At 59.0% G+C, this 26,243-nt stretch overlaps 1 protein-coding gene across 5 annotated transcripts in view; it reads left to right on the top strand.

Moving 5' to 3' along the window:
- The window catches only part of RASA3 (RAS p21 protein activator 3), a 106,242-nt gene that overhangs the window by 71,905 nt on the left and 8,094 nt on the right, over positions 1–26,243 (top strand). For 3 of the 5 annotated variants that reach the window (XM_036904823.2, XM_036904824.2, XM_057494489.1), the window contains 16 exons: positions 933–1,009; positions 10,040–10,120; positions 10,430–10,502; positions 12,781–12,857; positions 14,538–14,642; positions 15,939–16,095; positions 16,668–16,816; positions 17,280–17,394; positions 18,159–18,233; positions 19,058–19,181; positions 20,043–20,149; positions 20,834–20,911; positions 22,243–22,320; positions 23,218–23,291; positions 23,970–24,076; positions 24,598–24,680. In XM_036904823.2, coding sequence (XP_036760718.1) covers positions 933–1,009; positions 10,040–10,120; positions 10,430–10,502; positions 12,781–12,857; positions 14,538–14,642; positions 15,939–16,095; positions 16,668–16,816; positions 17,280–17,394; positions 18,159–18,233; positions 19,058–19,181; positions 20,043–20,149; positions 20,834–20,911; positions 22,243–22,320; positions 23,218–23,291; positions 23,970–24,076; positions 24,598–24,680 — 1,560 coding nt within the window. The remainder of the gene's footprint in view (positions 1–932; positions 1,010–10,039; positions 10,121–10,429; positions 10,503–12,780; positions 12,858–14,537; positions 14,643–15,938; positions 16,096–16,667; positions 16,817–17,279; positions 17,395–18,158; positions 18,234–19,057; positions 19,182–20,042; positions 20,150–20,833; positions 20,912–22,242; positions 22,321–23,217; positions 23,292–23,969; positions 24,077–24,597; positions 24,681–26,243) is intronic. The other 2 variants (XM_057494487.1, XM_057494488.1) reach the window with 1 other exon arrangement.

Below are 26,243 nucleotides of genomic sequence, written 5' to 3'. Positions count from 1 at the left end.
CAGCCCTCAGAAGAGGAGGGCGGTGGCTCCTGCGTCCACACGTGGGCCGGGGCCTCCCACTGTGTGTCTGAGCTGCCGTGGTCTAGTGGCACAGGAGGTCCAAGTGTGCAGAGGTGTCAAGCAGCCCAGCCACATTCTCCCTGCCCCACCTGCTGGGCTCTTGCTTCCGGAGTCCCTCTGAGATGGGGCAGCCTTCCAAGGGCTCCCGGCGTAGCAGGGTCCAGGAGGACCTCGGAGGTCATCTGGCTCTGCAGCCTGCCTTTAATTAGGGTGCCTTTGCTTTTGCGGTCCTAACATGACACACACTCACGAGTGCCTGAGTGCACCCCAGTGACCATGGCGAGGTCTCAGCAGCTTGTTTTCCTTCTCTTCATGGCCCCTTCCCACTTCCGCTGTGACCCCCGACCCCGATGGTGACCTGCTCGTGCCATCCCTGTGGCTCCCTGCACACGCAGTCCTCCAGCTGCTGTGACCCTTTGTGAAGGTGCAACCAGAGGTGGGACCGTAGGCGGTTTCTTCCTATTACCCCAGCTACCCCTGCGCCCCATCCTTCTAGAAGCATCGCGCGCAGTCACATCCTGCCCTCAGAGCAGGGCTGAGTTCCCGGCTCGGATCCAGGCCTCACCACAGACACAGATGTGTCAGGGCGTCTGGGCAGAGGGCTGCCCAGGCCGGCCCTGGAGGCTGGGGGTCTGCGTCCAGCCTGCGCCCAGTAGATGAATAGCCGAGCTCGGGACACTGGGTTCTCGAGGACCTTTCCTTGCCCATTCTGACCTTTCTTCTGAAACAGTGGCCAGCTGTCATAGAGGTGGGAGCCAGACAGGCCGAGACCTCCAACTGCCGGGGCACCACGCCTGTGGGTCTCTGGGTCTGAGTGGGGAGGGTGGAAGCACACGTCCACCCCCATGACCCTCTGTCCTTGTGCCTTGCAGGGCAAGGTGCACTTGGAGCTGAGGCTGAGTGAGGTCATCACCGACACGGGCGTTGTCTGCCACAAGCTGGCCGCACGGTAAGACACGGGCCATGCGGCTGGTCCCCACAGCCCCCAGGGGTGGGTGGGTTGTTTCCAAACAAACGAATCAGAATTCCCAGACTTTGCAGTTCCCTGAGATGCCATCCTTTTTAGAGGTCCTGGCACATTCTTAACGTCCTCATAAATCAGAAGCTCATCCATGCAGTAGTATGTTGTCTTTTGCAAACAGCCAGTTTTCAGAGTAGCGTTCAGTTGAGAGGTCGGTGTCTGGCCCCTGGGATCATAAATGAGGAAACAGTTTGGGGCTGATGGCACAGCCTCATCTCAGACCTGCAGCCCTGAAGCAAGAGCTCCTTCTACTCCAAAGTGCCTGGTGGACACATATGTGCGGAAGGTCCACAGGCTCCCTGAACCCCGTTATTCATCGTCTGATGGCTGAAGACAGCCTCTGGCCAGTTCAGGCTGCAGGGCTGTCCCCAAAGAACATGTAGGAGAACAGGGTGTAGGAGCACGTATAGGGCACAGTGTAAAGGGGAGGGGAGTTCTCTGTTACCTGAAACGGGGCCTGGCACGCACGGGAGATGGCGCATCAAGCTTTTCCCTCCATCACCCCGACTCTTCTTAAAGTGGTTGCTGTGCTATGCTGTCTGATGCTGCAGCGGTGAGGGCACAGCTGCCTGAATTACTGCTTATTTATTGGTTTATCCCTTGTTCGGAGGGGACTTAAGGTTGCTTAACAGAAGCCTCACATAGAATAAAAAAGTGTGAGTTGGTGCAGACAGAATGGACCAGGCTGGGCAGAGAATGGAGCCAGGAGGGTGAACCCAGGGGATGTGGGCAGGGAGCCCTGTCCCAAGAGCAGCCTTGTTGAGCCCCACATCTGCCTGATGGAGGGGCAGTGATAGTTGGTACAGGGGCCACACTACTGACCGGATGACTACCGGGGCGCCCCTGCGGAGGAGACCGGGTGAGACAACGAGGAGCCTCCTCATCGACATCACAGCCCTCCATCTCTCCATCCCTACTGTATGCACTGTCCCCACTGTCTACTCTGCGCACCATCCCCACCATCTGCACCCCGCACTGTCTACTCTGTCCCCACCACCTCCCCATCCACACTGTCCACTCCATCCCCGCCATCCACACCATCCCCCCTGTCCCCACCATCCTCACTCCCTGATGTCCACACCATCCCCCCTGTTCCCACCATCCACACTTCCTACTGTCCACTCTGTCCCCACTGTCCCTCCATACACACTGTCCACTCCGTCCTCGCCGTCCACACCATCCCCACTGCCCCTGCCGTCCATTCCATCCCCACTGTCTACCCCCATTCCCACCTGTCCCTGCCATCTCTGCTGTCCACACCATCCCCAGGGTTGCCCACATCCAGGGCAGGACGTGAGGGACCTCACTTCAGTGGGAGTCAGGCATCCTGGCCAGGTGGGTGCCCATGCTTCCCTCCGTCCTGGGCTCCCTTGGAAACTTTCCCAGATCGATGGGGCCTGTCTTTGGCAGCAGTCTGTAAGCACCTGCACCTGCCCACTCAAGCCCCCAAATGCTGAGTGGACCCTGGAGATGCCCTGCCTGGGGCCCATTGGAACTTGGGTTTCTCATCTCGGCTAGTGGGAACTGTCGGGAGTCATGGGGGGAACCTGCTCATCCTTGGTCCGTTGTCAGCTCCAGGAAAGAGCAGGTTTCTGGGATAGCCAATCCCAGGACCTCCCCGGCCAATGAGTGTGCTCACTGGTGGGCGTGCCAGGACACCGCCCTGTTTGGAGGTGGCTCCCTCTGTGTCCAGTCTTGGTCTTTCGCATTAAGGGCAGTATGTAACCTTAGAGGCTCCTGCTGTCCTTGATTCGTGAGGGGATCTTAAAATGCTGTGACTACTGGTTTGGAGGAGCTGGGACGGAATCCAGCCTTATCAGCCACTCGCCCCTTTGTCCAGCACGAAGGAGCGGGCGGGCAGCAGGGAGTCAGGAGCCAGAGGGCCTCCCTGGGCCTTGCTCCTCCATCTGCGGCAAGGGAATGGCAACACCTGCCCTGTCGCCCAGACGCTCTGAGAGAAGGGAGTTGGTGGAGTTTCCATGGGGGGCTCTGTACCCCTGGACAGTAGGGGAGGAGGTTGGTCTGGGCAATGAGGGGTTTGGCCCCCAGCCCAGTGTGGTGGAGGTCACTGGAATGCAGCACTGGGGCTGCCCTGCTGGCCAGCGAACCCGGCTTGCCCCTCTCAGAACGTTGGCCAGAGCACCTGTCCCTGCTGTCAGGCCCCGGGACCCAGGGCCCACCTGGGAGAGAAGGCAGCCCCCAGAAAGCTGCCCATGCAGGGGGCAGCAGCCTGGGTAGGGCCAGAGGGAGGGGCCCGCTGCCTCTCTGGTGTCCTCTTCTGGGGTGCTTCCCACTGAGGCCTGTGGGCCTCGTCAACTGGGGCTTCCTGACCCTCCTGGGAGGAGATGTGACATCACAGGCGTGGAGAGGCCCACCTGCTGGTCCCCCCAGCAAGTGCTGCCGGCCCAGGACCCTGGACTGACACTCAGCTTTGGGCATGGAAGCTCCACCTTGATTTACCTTCCGGGCACACCCACCCCACATCCATCCACGCTGGGTCCACGTGTGACGTACCAGGGCTGTAGCTGTGTAGCTGTGGTCCTGTGTCTCCTGCATTTGGCTGTTGTTTCTAGGAACACAAATACCTGAAGTTGAGACCGTGCATGGGTGTGCCTGCCTGAGGGGCAGCGCCCACTATTCCCAGACTCCTGCTGCCAGCACGTGGGCCTCGGGGTGACTTGGGCTGAAGGCTGAGGGCTTGGGTTCTACTATGAAACGTGAGCAGGCTGTGCATGTGACCTGTTTTCTGGTTTTGCTCTTGTTAGGAGCTTTGGTTTGAAGAGAACATTTGGGTGGGAGCTGGGGGATTTCTCTGCATCCTGCTGTTTCTAGGGAGGAAGGGCCTCCTGCAGCCTGAGCCAATCCCAGAGGCCTGATGGCCTCAGGCCGCATGGGCTGTCTGGGGTCTGAGCAGACGCTGGGTCTGGACCGGGTCTTGCCAACGCTGCTCCTCTAACCCAGCTCGGATCCATGCAGGAGCGCAGTCTGCTCGGACAGCACCATCTGAGGTCTGCCCCCTTGACTCCTGTCGTTTCCTGCTCAGACGCCTGTGTAGTGCCCAGAGGGTCCACCCTGCCTTGGCCTTTACCAGGAACACCCTCCTCCAGATCGCCCTAGTATACAGCATACCCATGTACACCTGCATGCATGCGAGGAACACGTGTGCACACACTAGCAGAGCACTGGGAAGGGGGCCCCCACACAGTGCAGTGCAGGAGAGAGCCTGGGGTCCCGCAGGGCTTGTCCCTGGGAAGTCAGGAGTGTCTGCACCGCTGGGGGCTTGTCTCTCCCACTTCGCCTCCTGCAGATTTTGTTTTCACTAAAAGTGCCCCGTGTGGCAGGGCCGTCTTTGTTTTCCTTTCCCCAGAAGGAAACCCACCGCCTGCTCTGCGGGCGCCTGTCGTGGACGTTGCGTGTGCAGGCATCACACGTGTGCCCTGGGGACCAGACCAGCTTCTTTTCAGGCTCATCCATGCAGCACATGTCTGAGCTCCATCCCTTCCCATGGCCGAGCGATGGCCTTGTGTGTGGTGGACACCTTGTGTCGGTCCATCAGTGCGTGACGCACTGACGGTGGGGATTGATCCCAGTTTCTGTCAATTGTGAGTGATGCCTGGTGGGAAGGTGGTTTCCGGATCCTCTGAGTTGCCGGGTGAGGTCTGAGGGTTGCATCTGAGCTGTGTGAAGCTGCCAGGCTGCCTCTCCCAGAGGCCTCCCCTAAGCTTGGGGTCCCCTCTTTTTCTTGATGGGTCTGGCCAAGGACTTGGTCTTCTCAGAGGCCCCACTTCAGTCTCGTTGATGTTCCTCTTGCTTCATAGCCTCCGTCTCGCCGCCTCCACCCTCGGCCCCGGCATTCATTTCCTCCCTGCCTGCACTGACTCAACTTTGCTCTTTTTCTGCTTTCTTAAAAGTTTAGGTTCTTGATTTGATACCTTTTTTTCTAGTTTAATGTGGGCATTTGTAGCTACAAATCTAATGCCACAGTAGCTTTTATATTTCATAACTTTCTTTGAGCTAAGCTGTCTCTGCACACCTGAGACTCCCACACATTTAGCTCTGAATCAGGACTAAACAGGAGACAGCAGGCGCCCCAACTTCGATCAGGTGCAGAAGGCCTGGGCCCCCACCCTGGTGTCCAGAGTCAGCAAAATCTGACCTGTGGACACTGGGCCGGCTGTGACCTGCGCTGAGTGTCATTTCCATGTGTGAAATTAATGTAGTAGCATCTCCCTGGGATGTGGAAAGGAACCCACATGGTGTGTGCGGGGGGCTACCCCTGTGGCCTGGTGTCTGGGGGTATCATGGTGCGGGCCACCTGGTGGCATCATGGGCTCAAAATGAATTAAGAGCTGGGGTGATGTGCCATGAGGAGAGGCCGCCAGGCAGAGGCCAGCCCACTGTAAGTCTCCCCTCCTTGCTGAGAAGCCCCTCATGCCCTCCCTTCTGCCAGCTGCTCTGGAACTCACCCTGCACCACACGCTGGGAGGAGGTGGGGCTGGGGCATCCCCATGCGTGCTGTCCCCTCACTGTGGGCAGGTTGGCTTCCTAGCTACTGCAGCAAAGTGCCACAGTCTGGGTGGCTCAGTGCAGTCACTGGGGCTCTCACAGCCTGGGGGCAGAAGTCTGCAGTCCAGCTGGGCTGCCTCCCTCTGGAGGCTCCCTGCCTTTCTCTCCCACCTTCTGGGGCTCGTGGCCATGTCCCTTCACCCTCTGCCTTACCTTCACATGGCCCATCCTGTCTGTGAAATGTCCCTCCTGTAAGGACACTTGTCATTGGGTTGGGTCCACCCTAAACCCAGGAGGACCTCCTCTCAAGAGCCTGAACCTGATTGCGTCTGGGAAGACCCTTTTTCAAATCAGGTGGAATTCACAGGCTCCAGAACTGGGACAAGGACACATCTTCGGGGCCACCCAGCCCACTGCAGTGGGTTCCCCGCCCAGCCGCTGAGCCCTCCTGGGCTCCCCTCACCCGTCCCCTGGCCCTGATGGCCTCTGTGGGGCCCCAGGCAGGGCTGAGCCCTTCTCAGGGCTCACCTCTCTCCACCCCAGCTCACCCCCAGCTGCTGGGCCCACCCACCCCTGCTTGCCTGAAGATGGAGGTGAGGCCTCATCCACCTGCCCTGAGTCCTTGAAAGTCCTTCCCCGAAGTTGTACACCCCATGGCCCAGCCCTGGAGCCCGTGCCCTCCTCCACCCTCCCTGGTGACAGGGTTATCCCGGCACAGGACAGACGCACCTCCCCTCACCTGCCTGGATCGGCGAGTGGAGGCTGCTAGCCGGGGGCCTAAGAGCAGCAGTTGTTCACAGAATGAGTCACAGCAGGAGGCTCTCCCCAGGCCTGCCTGTCTGCTCCATGTCCTCTCGGGTCTGCGGAGGCCCCCAGGTGTGCTCGAGAGGCCTCGCCCTCCCCTGCCCGCCTGCTTCTCCTGACCCTTGCTGCTCTCTGCCTTGCTTTCCCTGCTTACGTCTCAGCTGCTGACCTGGACGCCTGAGAGGCAGGCAAGGCCTGACTTCCTCATCTGCATGGGGGCTTGGCAGCTGCCAGTCCCTGCCTGGCACAGCTGCCTGTACGCCTGGCCTCAAGCTTGGACTCAGGGTCTCATCTCACGCTTCCCTTTATTTCCAACAAAGATGTACACAGTGTCTTTTGGTCAATCATTTGGAAATGTGTAAGGAGCCCCTGCTCCATGCCAGGCACATGCCAACCTCCAGGGGCACATGTACTGGTGAGACATGTGGAAAACACACTGGCACTGCCCTACATTGGAGTAAAGGGGGACTGTGCGTGCAGACCATGGACGCTGTGGCCACCAGTGCCTCCTGCCTGTGATGTGGACTGTCTGCAGGGGCGGGGGGCTTGCTGCTATGGGAAGTGACCCGTCACTGCTGAATGTGACCCGGGATCCCGAGTTACCTCCTGTGGGCGCAGAATGGGGGACACAACAGGGGATGCAGCCACCCTCCTGCCCATGGGCACAGACTGGGGGATGCAGCTGCCCCCCCACTTCTGGGCACAGAATGGGGACATGGCCGCCTTGCCCACCCGTGCCGCCTGCTTTGTCTGCAGGCTTCTTCTGTTCTACATCCCAGCTCTGTCACCTCACAAGCAGATAGCAGACCTGTGCACAACCTTACCAGCCTGTGTTGAGCCATCCTCTTGACTGGCAGTGGGAGAGTGGGAGGATGGGGGGGTGAGGGCAGACGTGGTGGCCAGACTCAATGCCAATGGCCAGGAAAGGTGGCAGCCACTCTACCTTGAGGGGCAGCCAAGAGGGAAATGACCTCTTGTCAGGCTTCTGGCGACATCACAAACCCAGTAAAGACCTTATTTTCCAGTATTAGGGGAATATGGAAAAGAAAATCAGCAGAGGGGCATCAATCTGTGGCTTTTCTGGGTTGGGAAACCTTCTGAAGTTGGGTGAGCCCGGGTGCCCCCCGCTGCGACTGCAGACGGCACTCTGTGAGGCGGCCAGAGCATTGCAGCACCCGCAGGCTGCCCCTGAGGCCCAGCAGGCTGCCTGCACTTGCTCTCGGCAGGGCGGGGAGTGGATGCACCAGCCTTGCCCGCATCTGCAGGGAGGACCGCGGAAGCAGGAGGCCGCGGCTGTAGGCTGTCACCCACTGTGAAGCACAACCCCTTTTTTAGGCCAGGTTGAATATCAAAGCCATTTATGTAAATGTTAAAATACATACAAAACAGTGTACTTCTGGCAGTTAGATTCCTGGTAAGTGGACTGGTCACTGTGTCTGCATCAAGGCATCCTTTCAGGACAAAGGTGTGCCCGATTTCCCTGTGAGCCCCTTGCGTCTATGGGTCTGTTTTGCACAGAGCAGGCCGAGATGTGCTCGTGTGGGCACACCTTCCAAGTGAAATGGACCGTGGCCCTGCGTGCTCCAGGAATCCATGCGTGCCCCCAGGCCCGGCCGTGCCTCTCTCACCCAGTGCCATGGGATGCTAGTGCCACGGTGCCGTGGGAGGGCTGCCGTTTACTCCAGCTTGTGCATGTGCATAAAGGGAGAGTGGACTTTTCTTTTCTCCCAGGTGTCTTTGTGTGACTAAAGTCACTAGTTAGAAAACAGCATTTCTCAAGCTGGTCTTTTTGGAGAAAGTGTGAAGGTTACAGTCACATGCTTCAAGTGTGGCCCCCCACGTCTGGCAGATGAGAGACACGGAACCAATTGCTTCCTGTGAGATGCTTAGCAAAGGAGCTGACCATTCTCTCTGAGGACCCCAAATATGACTCTCTGACTTCTTCCTGATCAACTGTGAATGGGGTAAAAATGTGTTTGCATTAATGTGTGCCTCTGGCCACACGGATGTGGGAACAGCCCGGGGATGGTTCACTGCCCCGACCGACAGAGCTGAGCTTCTCAGAAGTTTCTGTCTTGCTCAGGCTCCTGGAGTGTCCCAGAAATGTGACTAGAGCCCAACAAGCATTTATGCATTGATGAGTTACTGGAGGGAGGGAGAAGCCATCAGGCCACATTATTAATCTGGGAGAGAGACAGAAGATTCCAGAAAGTAGAGTAAAAAGAGAGTACCAGCTAAAGAATAAAGGGTCAGTCCACAAGGCCAACCACATCGCACCAGAGTTCATAAGAAAACGGTAGAGAAATGGAGCGAGAAGAAATTTACAGAACCCCAGCATGCAGGATGGGAGGCACGAAGGAGGCGGGTGCCCCCCAGACGGCAGTGTTCCTGTGGGGCAGCCCCAGCCGCCTGTGCCCACAGGAATGAGGGACCTGCTGCCTTCTGGCCTCCTGCCACACGGAGGAAACGCTCTGAGACACTTGAGGGAAGTGACTTCGGGCTCTAGGCCTCTGCCTCTGGCCACGTGGATGGCGGGAACAACCCCTCCCACTACAAGCAGCTGAGAGCTGGATGCTGGGTGACTGTCAGGTGTTGGGCGGCTCAGCTGGGACACCCAAATAAGGGCAAGCCCAGGTGCGCCGCTGTGGACACAGTGTTGGCCTGGAAGCATGCTGGTGACATGGGGCAAGGAGGGCCAGCGGTCCTGGGGTCTGAGGCCCCTGTGGGCGCATGTTCTGGCGAGGAGGGTCTTCACAGCGCCCAGCAGCCTGTGTGAGTGTCCAGGGTGAGGGGCCCAGGTCAGGCTGAGCAGGGGCACCGTGGGATGAAGAGGCTTCCGAGGGGCTTGGCTACCAGAATCTGCACCACCCCTGGGGAGCCATATCACCATGGGACACACAGCAGCCCCGGGAGGCTGGCTGCCCGAGCAGCTGGCCAGACTGTCCTTAGATATGGCTGCTGTGCTGGTGCCTCCACATCATCAGCCAAGCCACCCAGCAGGGCCTGCAGACGACAACAGAATATGGAACCAGCACCACAAAATTCACTCCACCCAGCATCTGCCCCAAAGCCAGAAGCTGGTGACTGCGCCCTGGGGGAGGGGCAGCCGACAGACCCGCCCCAGGGTGCAGAGGTGGTGGGGACTGGTGAGAGCGGCATCAGAGCGAACTGACCACATTCCAGAAGCTAAAGGGCACCAGGAGCCGGGTCACAGGCCTGGACCTTCCAGAGCTGCCCAGCTTGCTTAGGGCCAGGGCTGGAGGTGGGTGGAGGTGCCAGCAGCACCGTGCAACCCCCCGACTTGCCTGGGCCACAGTTTGCCCATCGTAATGGGAACTTAGCAGGGCACTACTCCTAAGCCGTCAGGGATAGGAACCTGAGTCTCGTGGGGTGTTGTGTCCTCAGCCGGGCTGGTTCCCTGATGTGACACAGTCTCTCCTGCCCCAGTGCATTGATGGGTGTGAGTCAGTGCGTCCCTTACTGCTGACAGGTGGGGGCTCTGGCGGCTGGCAGCTGGTGCTGAGCCAGAACTCACGGCTTCGGCCCAGGCAGTTAAGACAGCTGCCCTCTAGGACTCCAGCATGGGCTTGAAAGACTGCCCATGGCCCCTTGTCCCTGCTCCTGACTGCTCCCCACTTCTCTCCTCAGCATCCTCGAGTGCCAAGGCCTCCCCATTGTGAATGGGCAGTGTGACCCTTATGCCACCGTGACACTAGCAGGTCCATACAGGCAAGTGGTCGTCACAGGATATGTGGTGAGGACATGGCCAGAGGGGGCAGGATGTGTGGCGAGGCAGGGTGTGAACAGTTTTCTCTTGCTTTTCTTTCTTTTACTGCCCTAAAGTGGCTTTGCCAGAAAGAACATCTCTGTCCTTCACTTTGGGTATTTTGGACTCAGTAAGGTTCCTGATCTGCCACCTGGGGTGGGGCCACGCAGGGGACAGTGACGACCATCAGGCGCTATGCGTTTCGTAGCTCAGTCTTAAGGCCGAGAGAGCAGGCACCAGCGTTGATGCTGACCCTCCCTCCTTGGCCACAGGTCGGAAGCAAAGAAGACGAAGGTGAGGAGGAGGACTAACAACCCTCAGTTCGACGAGGTGTTCTACTTTGAGGTCGGTATTCATGGGCGTCAAGTTGAAACCCCAAACCTGAGAACATTTGGCAAAAAGTGCAGATTTGAAGGCCCCTGGCTTCCTCAGGGGCTCTCCGAGTGACTCTCCGCCTGACCCCAGCCTGCGGGGTTTCGTCCTGGGTGCCTCCCTTCTCTCCCTGGAAAGAAGGGGCTGGGTAGCTTCCGGAATGGGCCCAGTGTTACGCTGAATGCTGAGGAGTTAATACTTCGTACAAATTACCAGGACTTTGGGGGTTTTGTTTATTCTTGAGTTTTGGGGTTTTTTTTTTTTTTTTGCCTTCCCCTCCCAGTCTTTCCTGAGCTGTGAAGCTAGTGAGGGTTTTGAAGCAAAAGATGAAGTGCATTTGGATGGAGAGCCCTGGCTGCCTCAGAATGTGAGCCACCGGAATTAGTGAGATGGAAGCTATGGGCCCCAGGACAGGGCAGAGCAGAAGCCAGCATGGCTGGTTGAGTTTTGTGGCAGCCCCTGAGTCCTGTGTTCAGGCAGGTGTCCTTCTGTCCCAAGGGGGCCTGCGTGCTTCATGTGCACCTGGCCTTGAGACGTACAATCAGCGAGGCCTCCACCATCCTCATGGCTTGCTGCCTAGCAGGAGAGCGCACGAAGGTGCCCTGTCGCCCTTGTCCCATGACTAAGGGGTTTTGGGAAAGAGATGCAGCCAGAAGTCCTCTCTGGGGCACAGCAAGCTCCCTAGGGTGGTGACACCTCATGGTCGGGGGCTAGCCTGCAGTGCGAGGAGCTGGGCGTCATCTGGAGGCTGCAGAGTTCATCTGGGGAGGAAGCACAGGTTTGGGAAAATGGGGTTGGAGCAGAGGGCTCCTGTGCAGAAGCCCAGGCCCTTCCCCCAGCATCTGGAAGCCCCTGCCCGCGTCAGGGAGGAGGGGTGTTGGGGGTGGTTAGAGGCATGGAGAGCGCAGATGAGCCTCTGTTGCCGGATGGATGTGTTGCTTTATTTCCAAGTGAAGAAAGTGGTTTTTAAGCTGCTCAAGATGAGGCAGGAAGCCAGTGTAGTCCCCCTAGCCTCCAGGATTTGCTCCCCCAGGAGCAGGCGCACACAGACGTTTTTAGTAGTACTTGTGCACAGGACTGCCTCTGGCTTAGATACTCACTTTCCAGACCTGTTTCCTTTGTGGCTTGGTAGAGCCACGGCTGTGTGGCCTCACCCACACCAGGCGCATGCCTGTCTCCAGTTTCACACACTTCCATTTCACCAGACAAGTTTGGTGATGCCAGATGCATGCAGTGTACACCAGTCAGGATCATGACCTGCAGGCCTCAGGGAGGCCGGGCCGGGCACTCAGCACCAAGGTGGGCTCTAGGGTGTCTGCTTCACTGTGGCCTCGGGCCTATGGCTGGGAACAAGCTCCTGTTTAGGGTAAAGGTCCTTTGATCTTGAGGCCCAGTCTGCACAGCAGTGAAAACCCCCCAGCTGGGGAGCGTGCAGTCCGTGTGCTGGGCTAGGGGCTGGCCAGCAGCTTCTGACAGGAGTTTGAACAGAACCTTTTCTTCCAGGGTAACAGCTAGACTTACCTAAACACTCTTAAATATAAATGAAGTTACTTAAAGTCCTGTAAGAGCCACCTCCACTCTGATAGATGTGTTAGATGACAGGTGGGAATAAGACAGAGGAGAAAACACATCAGGCTCTGTGGCCATCATGCTGGAAGCCAGATGCAGTGACCTCGTCACAGCACCAGGCAGTGGAGGCACTGAAGGGCCTCCTGGAGGAGGTGGCACTTCAGAGATACCTTCTAGTTTCCCCACATGGGCATGAGGGAGGCAGAGACCCAGTGGTAAGCTGGGGCACGGGTGCAGGTTGTAGAAAGAACCCCATGTGCTAGGTGAGAAAGGGTGGCCACCAAAATCTTCAGCCAAAGGTGGATGAGGCCAGGGCCATGCTGGGTGTGACTGGCCGGGACCCCTCTTGCGAGGCACAGGGACAGACTCCTGACAGGTGGAGGTGATGCAATGGGTGGATCTGGCACACAAGGGAGCAAAGGGGGAGGTGTTGGACTATGGCACTGAGGAGGGGGTCCCTGGGACAGGGTGCCCAGGGAATAGGGAGGGTTTCAGGCAGTAACTGAAAAGTACCAGGCCCAGCCTCATACCCCCGCCTGCGGGAGGCTGGCCTTGAGGCATGTTCCTGGATTCTTGCCTCTGTTCTTCCATGGTGAGTGGGGACATAGGGTCCAGACAGAACAAGGTGGGTGTTTGGGGGGCAGTGCGAGGTCTGACCCTCTGTCCCTCCGTCTGTGACCAGGTGACCAGACCCTGCAGCTACAGCCGCAAGTCCCACTTTGACTTCGAGGAGGAGGACGTGGACAAACTTGAAATCCGGTGAGAATAGGGGTTTCAAGATGCCTGCCTGGCAGCCGCTTGTTTTTGTTTTATTTAAAAGGGGAATGGGTGGAAAGAAATTTGAATTTTCTCGGTAACTTAATACCAGAATGTTGGAGTTTGTGGTTGAAGCTTCCCAGTTATGTGGGTGGTGGTCACCCAAGGGGCAAACTTGGTTTAGTTCACTTCGCAGTGCCCTCTAAGAGGTGAGGGTCTCAGGCTTTGTGCTTCTTGGCATGCGTGAGGCTCCGCCCTCCAGACAGCCTCTCCGCACCCTGCGCCGGCCGCTGCCACAGGATGCCTTCATGAAGCCCCCTAGATGGTGTCGCTGAGGTTCCCTGGCACCCTCTCAGGAGCCACTGGGGGTCTTCTTCCCACCAACTCCCTATCCGGCAGCCCCGCTGGCCTGCAACGCCTCCCCAGGCGAGCAGCCCTGGGGGAGAGGAAGCGTCCCCTCCCGCTGCTGGCACCTCAAACTCTCAGCTTCCTCCTCTTTTCAGAGGAAGGAGTGTTTATGGAAAACAAGGCTGTGAACTCAAGTGTTTTTAATGCATACAAACCAAGAATGTTTTATTAGAAAGCAGAGATGCAGGGCGAGTCTTGTCGTAGGGCTTATGCTGGCACCCGGCAGAGAAGGATTCCTCTTCTTTATTCCTAAAGTGCCGTGCCACGGAACGTTGCTCCCTTTCGTGTCCCTCACGTGCACACATTCCCGCGGAACACACTTTACCTGCAGAGTGTCCACTGTTCCTGCTTGGACTCATGAGGGTGGTGCATCTTCTAGAATTTTCCCCCGACCACCAAGTGTGGTGAGAACTGGGCATAGACTGTCAGCTCCTGGAGTAACCTCTGGTTCAGGGATTCACCCTGGGTGCACGCGATGGTCCTCATTAGCACGGGGACCTCCACCCCATCCATCCCTCTGGCTGTCGTGCCCGAGCAGTCGCCATGGCCCCAAATCATAGGGGACACTGAGCATTCCACCTGGGAGAAAGGGTTGCTGAGTGACCTGACTCCAGGGGGGTGGGCGTGCACATTCACAAGTGTGTCAGTGACTCATGCAGCCGTGGACCAAGCACCGCCTCTCCTTCCCTGTTGGGAGGTCAGCTCCTCGGTCACGATTCACACTGGGGCCCAGGTGCTGGGTGCCAGGTGCTGTGGGAGTAGTTGGGTCAAAACACCCAGGTTTTCTTTCCAGGTGTACTGTTAGGTGATGGAAGGAAGGAGCTCCCTGGCTAAATTGGCACCATTCCCTGCAGTGGCCTGGCAGAAAAAGGCTCCCTTCATCCCCTCCACTCTGTTGGGCCTGAAGCCCAAGGTGGCCCGCTGGGGGCTCCTCATGTCTGGGACACTCCCCCCTCTGGGGTAGTAGGTCCTGCTTCACTTGATCCCTGCAGATGAGGGGACACGGAGCAAGCTGTAGGCACAGCAGGGGCCTCTCACCCCAACACGGGGCGCAGGATCTGCCTCACCGCCTCCCCTGCCCCTGATGTCAGGGAGGCATGCGTCTCCATTGAAGTCATGTCCTGCTTTGACCTCACATTTTAAGTGTGCTCGGTGCAGATCTCCGGGGGACTGACCCAGAGGGACTGAAGGCTCCACCCTGCTCCAGCCCTCCTGGGGAAGGCCTCTGCCCTCCCTGGGTCATCCTATAATATCTGCCCACCTGTTGTTTTTCAGAGTTGATCTCTGGAATGCCAGTAACTTGAAATTTGGAGATGAGTTTCTGGGGGAACTAAGGATCCCGCTGAAAGTGCTGCGGACATCTAGCTCCCATGAAGCGTGGTAAGGCGGCCAAGCACCTGCCGTGTCGGCGAGCCGCTGGGTGGGTGGCTCAGACAAGTCACGAGGAGACAGAGCTGCATCTCAGCAGATGGCATGAGGCACCATCAGCCCCCACCTCACCACCTGCCCTCATTTTGCACAGAGCCCTACCTGGCTCGGGCATGGGGATGGATTTGGGGTATCATGCCAAGTGGCAGCTAAGAGCTTTCAAACAGAATGGCACCTGCACGAAGGCCTTGCAACTCTGAGAACATCTTTTGGGGCCTGATGACTGCAGGGTAGACGCTGGCACACCTGAGAACATCACCATGCCAGGCTCTGCCTGTGGTGGGTACCCATGGCCTTGGCCTGTCATCAGAAGTTTCACCTGATAAGGTGTGCAAGGGTGTGAGTTTCAGGCAAACCTCCCAGTAAATCTACACAACTAAACTGGAGGGTCTCGTTGCTCACATTCCTCGGAGACCAAGGTTTCATCACCTGCCTTCTTGTTTCCTGGGGATAAGGAGGCGCCCTCACGTGGAGCTGGGGTCAGGACGTAAATCACACTGACCACAGGGAATAGCACCATGAGGGGGCCTCTGGCCCTGGCCCCACATCTCCTAGGACAGACATGCTGTGGGGGTGGGGCGTCCCATGCCGCACACCAAGAGCCCCACGTGTCTGGGGTCACCGTGCCCGGGCCTGAAGGCAGTGCCCATCAACAGGGGACTCTGTCTTTAATCTCATGAAGACAGCGCCAGCCCAGTTCCTGCTGGGCTGTAGTTCCTGCTGGAGTCACTGCTGAGCTGAGCAGGCCCTGGCCTTGTGACTAGGATGTGACACTGGCCTGGCAGCCAGATGGAAGCCCCCCAGAAAGCCCCTCGACCAGACACAAGTGCTGTCCACATGGGTTCCCAAACTGCCTGGCCAGTAACCCAGAGCAGACGGCCCCTGCATGGCCATGCTGGGAAGGACCCAGAGCAAAGGGTGGCAGCCGAAGTGACTGTGTACCTGGTTCTGGTGCCTTCTAGCACGGCTCACCACCTCTCGTGGCCAGAGCTGCCCCACACGCTACCAGGATACTGCCCTTTGCTGGCGTTGCCCGGCATTAGTCCCCACGGGCTGCTGCAGTTTCCCCTCGCTGCCGCGGTGCCGCCACCTCATGCCTCCCAGCCGCCCTGCCTTCCCTGACTGCGTCTGCCCCCACCTGCAGGCGGGCCGCCGCCTCCACAGACCCCGACGCTGAGAGCCCCCGCAGGAGGACCAGCCTGAGGCTGCTGCCTCCTCACCCGCCCTCTCTGCGTGTCCTGCGAACAGGTACTTCCTTCAGCCCAGAGACAATGGCAGTAGGAGCCTGAAGCCGGGGGACTTGGGGTCCCTGCGGCTGAACGTGGTTTACACGGAAGACCACGTCTTCTCCTCCGACTACTACAGCCCACTGCGTGACCTGCTGCTGAGGTCTGCAGACGTGGAGGTACCGTGCCCGCGGTCCCGCCGGGGGCCCCCTGCACTCCCTGGGATGGACGGCCCCGCCTGGCCCCGCCCCCACCTGCCCAGCCCACCCGCTCGGCCCCGCCCCTGTCTACGTCACCCCCAGTTCCTACCTTGCCCCGCCCACCTGCATCCCTGCGTCTCCGGCCTGTTTTGTTCTCGGGAATAGCTGCGTCTCCCTTTGCGGGGGGTGGGGGGTGGTGGTGGGGAGGATGCCCAGCCCCCAAGCTTGCAGTCAGAGCTGGTCTGCAGCCTGGCACGGCCTGTGGCTAATTGGTTTGTGACCCTAGGGTCATGGTTCCCCGCTCACCTCCGACGACTGGATTTGGGGGGTGGAGAAGGGGCAGCCTGGTGAGGAGGCACCCACAGCACGTGTGCAAATTGGAGGTTTTAATGTGGGTTTTCACGACATGCATGTTTTCTGCTTTACCGAAAAGCTATGTTCGTCGTGGTGGGAGGCAACCACAGAACCGGGTGGGCCTGGGGCCCCTGGGGGCGGCCAGCTGGTGGGGGACGGGGTCTCAGGCCGTCCCGCATCACCCCGGTCTGTCGCAGCCCGTCTCAGCGTCCGCAGCCCACATCCTGGGCGAGGTTTGCCGGGAGAAGCAGGAGGCGGCGGTCCCGCTGGTACGGCTCTTCCTCCAGCACGGCAGGGTGGTGCCCTTCATCAGCGCCATCGCCAACGCCGAGGTCCGGAGGACCCAGTGAGTGCCCGGCGTGCCCCGCGCTCCCTGCGGCTCCACGGCCCCTGCGTCTGCGCCCCCTGGCCCCGCAGCCTGCCGCTCCCGCGACAGCCATCAGGAGCGCACCCTGGCGGAGCCGGGGACAAAGCACGCCCGTCCCTCTGCGCTCCGGCCCCGTCTGTGCGACCCGTGAGGGTCCTTAGAGGCGCTAATTTCTCGACGAGTCTCGAAAAGTGCAGGCGAGAGTGGCTCCGCTTGCTCTGGGCGGGCAGCCGGCGTGGCCCTGGCGCCGCTCTGCTGAAATGCCGCCGCCTGTGGGCAGGGTGATTGTGACAGGGCCCCAGCAGCAGAAAACCAGGCTGCCCTCCTGCACCTAAAAATCTAAAAGCGGCTGATCAGGGTAGGCCGACTGGGGCCGTGTGAGCTCCAGAACCGGCCTGGCCGACTTAGGAGGAGGTGACAGCCTCCCGGTGCTGTTTTCCAGGGACCCGAACACTATTTTTCGAGGAAACTCGTTGACATCCAAGTGCATTGACGAGACGATGAAGCTGGCAGGGATGCACTACCTGCATGTCACTCTGAAGCCCAGCATAGAGGAGGTGAGCCGGGGTCCTTCTCGGACCCCAGTGCAGTTCTGTGGGGACGAAGGGTCATCCAGGAGCCAGCATGCCCGCCTGGAAGAGGGTCGTGCATGGTGCGGACCCCCAGTTCCCAGTGAGGGGCTGTCGCCTACTGTCAGCTTCTTTCCAGCTCCCTGGGGGGACTCTCCGTGGATACTCCAGAATTGTCCTCACGTTCTCAGATTAAAACCTAAAAGATACATCGTTCTGCCAAAGAGAGAGGACACGAGGACTAAACCGGTTCTTGGCAGCCCAGCCTTTCCCCAAGCACCGGGTCTCCCCGGGTTCCTGAGGCCGAGGTGTGCCCACAGCTCCGTGTAGCCCAGACAAACAGCCGCGTTCTGTCTGGTGACACAGTGGAAGGCCACACCATTCTTTCCAGGCAACCCAGCACTTCTTACCTGATGCCATGTGGGGCGCCTGGCAGGCAGTGTCTCCCCAAACCATTTCATGAGAAATGGGCCCTTGGCAACATCAGGAAACCTGCAGTGGCATCATCCTGGTTTGCTGATTGCCAGATCCCAGCACAGTTTGGAGTAAACGTTCTGGAGAAACATGGCTTGCGTGGCTCGCTGGTGGAGGCCCCCAGGCTGCCGGAGTCCTCACCGGTGCCCTGGGCTCCCTCTGGGGCTGGTGGGCTTGCCCAGCAGCTCTCTTCTGAACGAGGCCCATGCCAGTTCTGGGCCGCCCCGCTGACCCTGGCCCGTCCCTCACTCCCTCCTCATCCTCAACACTCCCTCCAGATATGCCAGAGCCACAAGCCCTGCGAGATCGACCCCGTGAGGTTAAGAGACGGAGAAAACCTCGAAAACAACATGGTAAGGCATTCCTTAGTGTGCTCCGGGGCCAGCGCCTGCCCTGACAGCTTTCGGCACAGCCTCCTCAAATGTTTCATGTCACTAAGATTCAGGGCAGGGTGGGGACCACCAGGGCGGGAGGTGGGGGGGGACTGTTCCAGCCAGTGGCAAGTGAGCAGCTTGGCAAGGACTCGCCATCATATTTCTTTGCCCTTGACTCCCCCCTGCTGGCAGGTGTGGCTCCGTGGTCCCCCCACCAAGCCACTGGCAAGCATGCCTTTGTGGCCTCCGCACTCGGCTCCAGCTCCTTCCCTTCTCCCGGGGGTAACCAGCAACCCCAGCAGCCTGACCAGTCTCCCCACTGGTCTTCCTGCACCTGGGCCACCTCAGGCTGCTCCAGGGCTGTGTCCTGTCAATCAAAGCAGCAGACACCCCCGCTGGACACGTCACCCTCATGTCTTAGTCTCCCCTGTGATTTCTTCATCTACATCATGCTCGGTCTCCGTCAGGCCTGTAGGAATGGAGACAGGGTTCTCACCCTCGGGGCCACAACCTGGTGAATTTTACCTGTTAAAGAGAGCAGGGATGGAGGGGGATGCCACATGGCTTCCCCACAGCCCACAGCTCCACCCTGTTTGCACGTCTGGATTATAGACCCTCAGTACACCTTCTGGGAGCGGTGTCTCCAGCAGACACCTGTCCGTGCTCTCCCTGGCTGCCCTGAGCAAACCTGGGGTCCTGTTCCCTCCCCGGGTGTTGTGTGCACCACACAGCCAGCGGGGCAGCCCTAGGAGAGAGCCAGTCCAGATGGGCACTGCTGGGATGCCCTCTGCCTCCCATTGCAGGAGAACCTGCGGCAGTATGTGGACCACATCTTCAGTGCCATCACCAAGTCTGGGGTGAGCTGCCCCACCGTCATGTGTGACATTTTCTTTTCCCTCCGAGAGGCGGCTGCCAAGCGCTTCCAAGGTGAGCCGTCCGTGGACGCTCTCATACAGTCCCTCCCTCTGCTGTTCACCTCAAAACAGAGGAGCTTTAGGGCTCTGTAGGGGTGGTTCTACCGCAGCTGCTGGCCCACTCTCAGGTGTTGGCATGGAGCCCACACAGCACCTCCCATCTCTGTGCCTCTGCACGACACTTCCGGAGGGCCCCCGACCCAAGAGGGACGACCAAGCTGTCTTGGGGCTTATGTAGGACGTGGCACTAACTCAGCCGGCAGAGCAGCCGTGCCCCCCATTCACCTGCAGTTTCCTGGTGGTGCCTGCTCAGTGCCTGGGCATCTGACGCTGCCTTGCTCCATTTTTGGGAAAGACAGGATGAACTCTTTGAGGAACTAGGGCAGGAGGGGTCCCAGGGATGAACCCTCTCCCTAGTTATGCTGATTCCTCAGGAGGCACCAGGTGCCCTGCCTGGGGAGGCATCAGGCCAACTGTGGTGGACCTGGCCCATCCCGCAGGTGCCATGGCCACCTGCCCCGCCCATCCCTGAGAGCCTGTGCATCAGCTCAGGGGTGTCCTGGGCCATGTGGGAAGCCAGTGGGAGCTTGGCACCTCCATGCGTTTCAGTGGGAAAGTGAGGGCCACGGTTAAAGGTCAGACCCCTGCCTTCAGGGTCGCAGGCTCCTTTTGCGCTGAGGAGCACCTGGTGTCTGGGAGTCCTCTTTGGAGTAAGATGGAAGTAAATAAAAGTTAAAATCAGACACCCCCACCTCACATGTGAGTAAAGAGCAAATAGGAGAGCGGCCAGGGGCCGGCTGGGCCTCCGGGAGGCCCCAGGGTCTAGGTCGTAGGCTCCCAGCCCACAGAACTGCTTTCTGTGTCCCGGCCACAGACGACCCAGACGTGCGGTACACGGCCGTGAGCAGCTTCGTTTTCCTGAGGTTCTTTGCGCCTGCCATCCTGTCCCCCAACCTCTTCCAGCTCACGCTCCACCACACGGTAAGGGGGCAGCAGCCTGGTGGGCCAGCCTGCCCGGGAGGAGACAGCCCCACGGGGACAGGCCAAGAGCACATCTCGCACCGAGTTTATCAGTTAAAACATAACCAGAAGGTGTGAGCAGGGTTTTAACAGGAGAAATGGAGTCTTTACAGTCTTGTCTACATTTAGTCGCTCAACAAATATTTACTGCCGCCCATTTTCCAGGTTAACCACATTGGCAGAGAAAGTGCCAGGGTTGGCCCTGCTTGGCAGGAGGCCCAGAGCAAGGGGATTTGAAGGGGAGGGGCCCATTCCATTTTAATTAAACCTCCAAACCATGTGACTGGCATGAGGGAGGCACTCGGCCAGGGCATGTGGGGGACACAAGTGGGGAGGCCCCCAGGAAGGTCACTGCCACATCAAGATGCTCCTTTGGGGCATCAGCTGAGCCCTGACTCCCAGCTTCTCCGGGAACCTGGAGTCTGGGCTGGGAGGCTGCATTTTATCAAGTCGTGGGCTGGGAGCAGGGATGTGCGTGCACACCTCAGAGTCCAGGGTTTCCCTGTTGGTCCGCTCCCAGACAGCATCCTCGCGTCCCCCGACTCTCGGAGAGGCCAGTCGTTCTGTCAGCTGTAATTCTGAGCTCGGTCAAGCATGGCAGCAAAACTGGGTGGAAGCTCACGTTCTCTCTCCTGGCTCTGGCAGGACCCGCTGACGTCCCGGACACTGACACTTATCTCAAAGACGATTCAGACTCTGGGCAGCTTATCCAAGTCTAAGTCCGTAAGCCATTTATTTTAGTTTTCACCTCTTTTTAACACAAAAGAAAGAGTATGTGTTTAATGCAGTCATAGGATAAAGAACAAAGTTGGTATCCCCACCACTGAGCTTAAGAGACGGCACATACCAGCACCTTCCAAGTGCCCCTTAGCCCTGCTGAGCTCTGAGAGGAAAATCATGCTGGCATGCGGTGCATTTACCGTGTGAAGGGGGCTTGCGCTGCCACCTCCGAGATCTAAAGAACCAGTCCTCAGTCCCGCTGAGTGAACCTGATAGTGGCCTCAGCCTCAAGTGTCGGCAAATGCCCCACCCCGGGGCCTCAGTGCCACCCGGGTCCACGGTTCATCACACTCAGCCAGCAGCCCCTCTCCCTCCCTGGGCTCCATGTCACCCTTCGGTGACAGAGCTCCGTCCCCAGCACTGTCACCCACTGCAGGCTGGACTTTGCTACAAGGGCCCCTTGACCAGCAGTTTTGAGGACTTTGGGTGCTGACATGTACAGATGGTGTGTGCAGGCCCAGGTGGGTGTATCCCCGGAGTGGGACAAGGCTGGCCCCACTGCAGACCAGGAAGCCCCTCGGTATGGAAGGGGTTGAGCAGACATCACAGATGCTTGCTCCCAGCCCACCACATCTCTTCTTTGTGGGGCCACAAGGGAGTCAGGGTCCCATAACTCCTGGCGAGCAGCCCCCTTCAGGGAAATGTCTGCTTCTCTCTGACCCAGAGTAAAGGAGGGGTGTGTGGTGGACAGCAGGCATGGACCAGCAGGAATGGCTCTTCTCCCTCCGTCAGTCCCAGCTTTCGCTGGCTGGAGGCTCAGATAAGCAAGCGTCTGTCTGGGTCTACACAAAACCCACCTCAGTTCACACCCAGAAACAGTAAAGTGACCTAAGAATGACAACACCGGGGGTGGGGCACAGGGTGGTTGCTTTGGAGGCCCCTCCCTGAGTTCCTGTGGCCCACCTGCCCCAAGCCCTAGGACGTCCTCCCCCAGATGCCTCCTGGCTCCCAAGCAGCCTGTCCCAGCAGCCAGGACTGGGCGCTAGTGTAGACTGCGCAGACCCGGAGCCCAGAGGTTGGTGACCACGTGGGAAAGGGGGTCGAGTCTTTTGTGACGAAGAGCTGGCCAGGATCCTGCGCTCGAGATTCTAAAAACACAGCGTAAATGGGGTTCCTCTCACGGGAGCAGCCAGCCTATGTCATGATCCGGGGTGGGCAGGCCGACCCAGGCGGACTTTAGCACTGGCAGTCCTGGGCTACGAAACTGAGGCTTGTCACGATCCAGGCCTTGACTCCAGATTTGGGTCTTCACTGAGTGATCTGTTTCATTCTAGGCCAGTTTTAAGGAATCATACATGGCTGCATTTTATGAATTCTTCAATGAACAGAAATACACTGAGGCGGTAAAAAACGTAAGTGTGGATGTCACTTAGCTCCAACTCACCACCCCTGACAAGGTCTGCAGCTTCTGAAAAGAAACTGAGTTAAAATTCACATAACATAAAACTGGCTGCTAACCGTTTTGAACCCATCAGAGCTTGTGGTCCTTTGCAGTGTTGTGCGACCACCCTCCCCGAGTCCCAGGCCTCCTCAGCCAAGCACTGCCCCTGGACCTGGCATTGGGCCGCCTGCATTTCTCCTCCCTCAGTGACTGTGCCCTGACCTCATGGGGCTCTGCCCATGGCTCCTCTAATACCCATGCCCTGCCCGTCTGCTCCTGATGCCCCAAAATGCATCAGGGTCACAGTCCCTGGGACACGAGACCCAGAGTCAGGGACACAGTGTCCGGGAGAAACTCTTCTGGTCCTAAAGCTTTGCTTCGCTGCTTCTGTTCAGAGGCAGTCACACTGATCTGTCACCCAGAAATCACATACACTGTGATGCAGAGTGGGGCGAGGGGGACAGGAACAGGGCAGCCGATGTTGACGAGACGGCTCCAGATAGGCCGTGGGCAGTCGCAGAGAGCAGGGGGCAGCTGCGAGAACCTGCACTGCCTCGGGCTCCGCTGGAGGCCATCAGAACGACAGCTCTCTGGTGTCACCTGAAGCCTTCGGCCGAAGTGGCACCTGATGCATGGGGACCTTCCCGAGGGCCAGCAGGTGGTCAGGTCGGGGCTGGAGGTACCTCAGCCGCAGCGGAGACGAGCTGACCCCATGACTCGTGGGAAGACCCTGTCCGGGCACCTGCTTCCCAGACTCCCTCCCTCTGGTGCTGAGGGAGGGCCCCTCTGTGGGCACCCGGGGCCTGGCCATGGTGGAGGAGCCATGTCGTCCAGCCTGCCGACCCCCCAACAGTCTCTCCCACTCCAGTTCTTAGATTTGATCTCGTCCTCTGGGAGAAGAGACCCCAAGAGCATAGAGCAGCCCATCCTGCTGAAGGAAGGGTAAGACGTGCACCTGCCAGTGGGAGGACCACAGTGGTGCTCCTGGGCTGGACTCCTTCCAAGGCCCAGCTGGCCCTGGTGCTTTTGGGGTCTTGAACTCCCAGCACTGCCCCGGGCTTGCCTGAGAGCGGGTGCTGTGCCCATCCATTTCTCTGCTGAATTTGCAAGTGGAGAGATGCCTCCGTGTGGGGAGAGGCCCGGAGAAGTCTGGCGCCTCAGCGGAGCCGGCTCACCCCTCAAGATCTCCAGGCCCTGCCTCCCCAGCCCCTCACGCCCACGCTGCTGGCAGGGGCCCAAGCAGGGCCTGTCAGGAGCCAGCTCAGTGGCCTCTGCTTGCCGAGCACCCCTCCGTGGCCCCAGTGGCCCAGCGTACTGGATGGTCTCCTGCCAATTTCAGTTCTTGGGGGGAGGCTGCCTTGCGGGAATCTGGAAGCCCACTGTCACCAACAACTTGGCACCCAAGGTGACACCAGCACAGGGGCTGAATTCTCAAAAGTGGAGGCATTAGCATTTTGGTTTCTTAATCCTGTGACTCAGAAGGAATACTGTAAGGCACTGAAAACGGTCACAAATACGGAAGTGGCAAGCTTCTTTGACCCTGCTGTGGGGCAGGGGGCCGTGGAGACGTGCCCCTGAGCCACGGATGCTCAGCCTGCTAGTGTGTCCCGTTTACAACAGGTTCATGATTAAGAGGGCGCAAGGGCGGAAGCGTTTCGGGATGAAGAATTTTAAGAAAAGATGGTTTCGCCTGACAAACCATGAATTCACCTACCAGAAAAGCAAAGGTAATGAGATTCCTCTGTTTCCTTGTTTCCACCTTTTTTCCACGGGGCCAGAGACTGTTTATGCCCCACTGGGGTCACTGTCTGCTTTCCTGGACTGAGACTAAGAGCAAAGGTGTCTCCCAAGGAGGGAGCAGAGGGTCTTCAGGCAGAGGAGCTCGGGGGGCAGCCTGGGCGGGGCGGCGGGGAGCAGGTGGGCCTGTGCCCTGGCGCCAGGCATAGGAGTCAGATCACGGGCAGTGGTGGTCTCGTCCTGTTTGGCTGCCTCCTCCTGGACCTGAAATGGCCCAGGTGTAGACAGGAGTATCGAGAAGGTAATTCTCTCCATAAAAATGTGGGAACGTGGCTCCAGAGACCGCATGACTGGAGGCTCTTGCACCAGGATGGACACCGGCATGGGTTCCGCGGGGTGCAAGGGCATGAGGTTGGGTGCTCTGTGCTCAAGCTCCTCGCAGGCCCGGCTTGCCGGGATCCCGGCCGCTCGCCTCGTCCTGGCCTGCCCCTCACCACACCTCTCCACACAGGGGACCAGCCACTCTGCAGCATTCCCATCGAGAACATTCTGGCCGTGGAGAAACTGGAGGAGGAGTCCTTCAAGATGAAGAATGTGAGTGCACGTCCCCCACGAGTCCCTCAGGGCATCTTCTGTCAGGGCCCCACTTCCCCAGGGTGCCCACAAGGCACCACGTGATTCTGCATCCAAACCACAGAGCAAAACAGTCTGGTCAACCAGGGCCAGCAGAATGTGCCAGAAGGTGGCTTCTCTGGCAGCCCCAGGGTCCATAGACCCTCTGCTAAAGGGCACCGGACACAGGCTCTGGGGCCTGTGGGATTTCTTTGAAACCTTCTCTTCTGATCTAGTTTCGAACTAGAAAAGATACAGGAGTAGAACAAGGGCATCATGCTGGCCACCCAGGGCCATGGGCATTGGCGTTCTGTCCCATTTGCTCAGTGAATGTCTTCGCTCTTCTCCCCGTGTTTCTGTGTATAAACGTCCACACCCAAAGGTCGCCGTGAGTGCCCTGAGCACCCGCTGCAGGGTCACCCCATGTCCTGGGATCGCCCCCCACGACCATCCTGTGGCGCAGCTATGACGGAGCCCGACCCGGATGAGAGCCGCACCTGCGGGAGGGGAGGAGCTTGAGGCGTCTCCACCCCTGCAGCCCTGACACGTTCTGTTCTGTCTCCGGGGTGCTGCCTCCCCCACAAGGGAATCAGGCCTTCTGGCTGCTCCGATTTGCCTGCAGACCTGTTTCAGACCACAGGAGCCATCCCCAGGGACCCCTCGCCCTGGGAGGACAGCCCTTGTCCATAGCCTGTGGCCCTTGCACACCCGGCAGCTGTGCCCCCCATGTGGAGTTCACAGCTTAGGGCCAACCCCGAGTGGGGCTCTGCCCCCTGGAGCTGGCAGGGCTGTCTTCCTCCCTTCCCTGAGTCTCCGCCCCTTCTTCAGCGACACGGCTTGGTGGCCGGGACTCTGCAGGTGCCTACAGCTGCACCAGGTGTGGGGGCACCGGGGTCTGTCTGGCCTGGGCCACGCCGATCTCGGCCCAGGGTCGCTGAGGAGTCACGAGGAGCTCACATCTCCATTAGGTCGGAGGTCGGCCGTGACCAGGGCATGGCATCCACTGGGCAGATGGAGGCGAGGCGGCCGGACAGCCCGGCTAGTGGACAGCATCTTCCCCTCGCACGGCTCTGTCTCCTTCATGTGGCTTCTCGTCTCCTCCAGAAGTATTAGAGGCTGTTCCTGGGCCAGCTAAGGGCCCCAAGGCCAGTGGGAGTGCTTTTCCTGGACCTGAGGGATCAACACCTTCACACCTGCTCCTGGCCTGGAGGCCACCTCCTCTGTGGGCAGCGCCCTGCAGTACCAGGTGTCTGTGCCTCCCGTGGGCCATTCCCAGGCCTGTGACACGATGTCAACAGGGGTCTCTGTGCCACAGCCTAAGGCATTCCAGATGCCCCGGAAGCACACAGTGTGGAGGCTGTCCTGGAAGCAGCTGTGAGCTGTTCCATTCCACAGGCCCTTAATTTAGGTTGAGAATAATTCCCTAATTTTGGCATTTACTCATTGGCCTGTTTTTCCCACTGCCTTCCTCAGAGCCAGCTTCTCGTGGCACTGCTTACCAGGCTAACATCCTGTTCCCTTTGGGAGACATTTTCAAAGGCCTGT

The sequence above is a fragment of the Manis pentadactyla genome, chromosome 17 (genome assembly GCF_030020395.1).
Source record: "Manis pentadactyla isolate mManPen7 chromosome 17, mManPen7.hap1, whole genome shotgun sequence".
NCBI classification, from domain to species: domain Eukaryota; kingdom Metazoa; phylum Chordata; class Mammalia; order Pholidota; family Manidae; genus Manis; species Manis pentadactyla.
The sequence above is the reverse complement of the archived record's forward strand: the minus strand, read 5'-3'. Positions and strand labels throughout refer to the sequence as shown.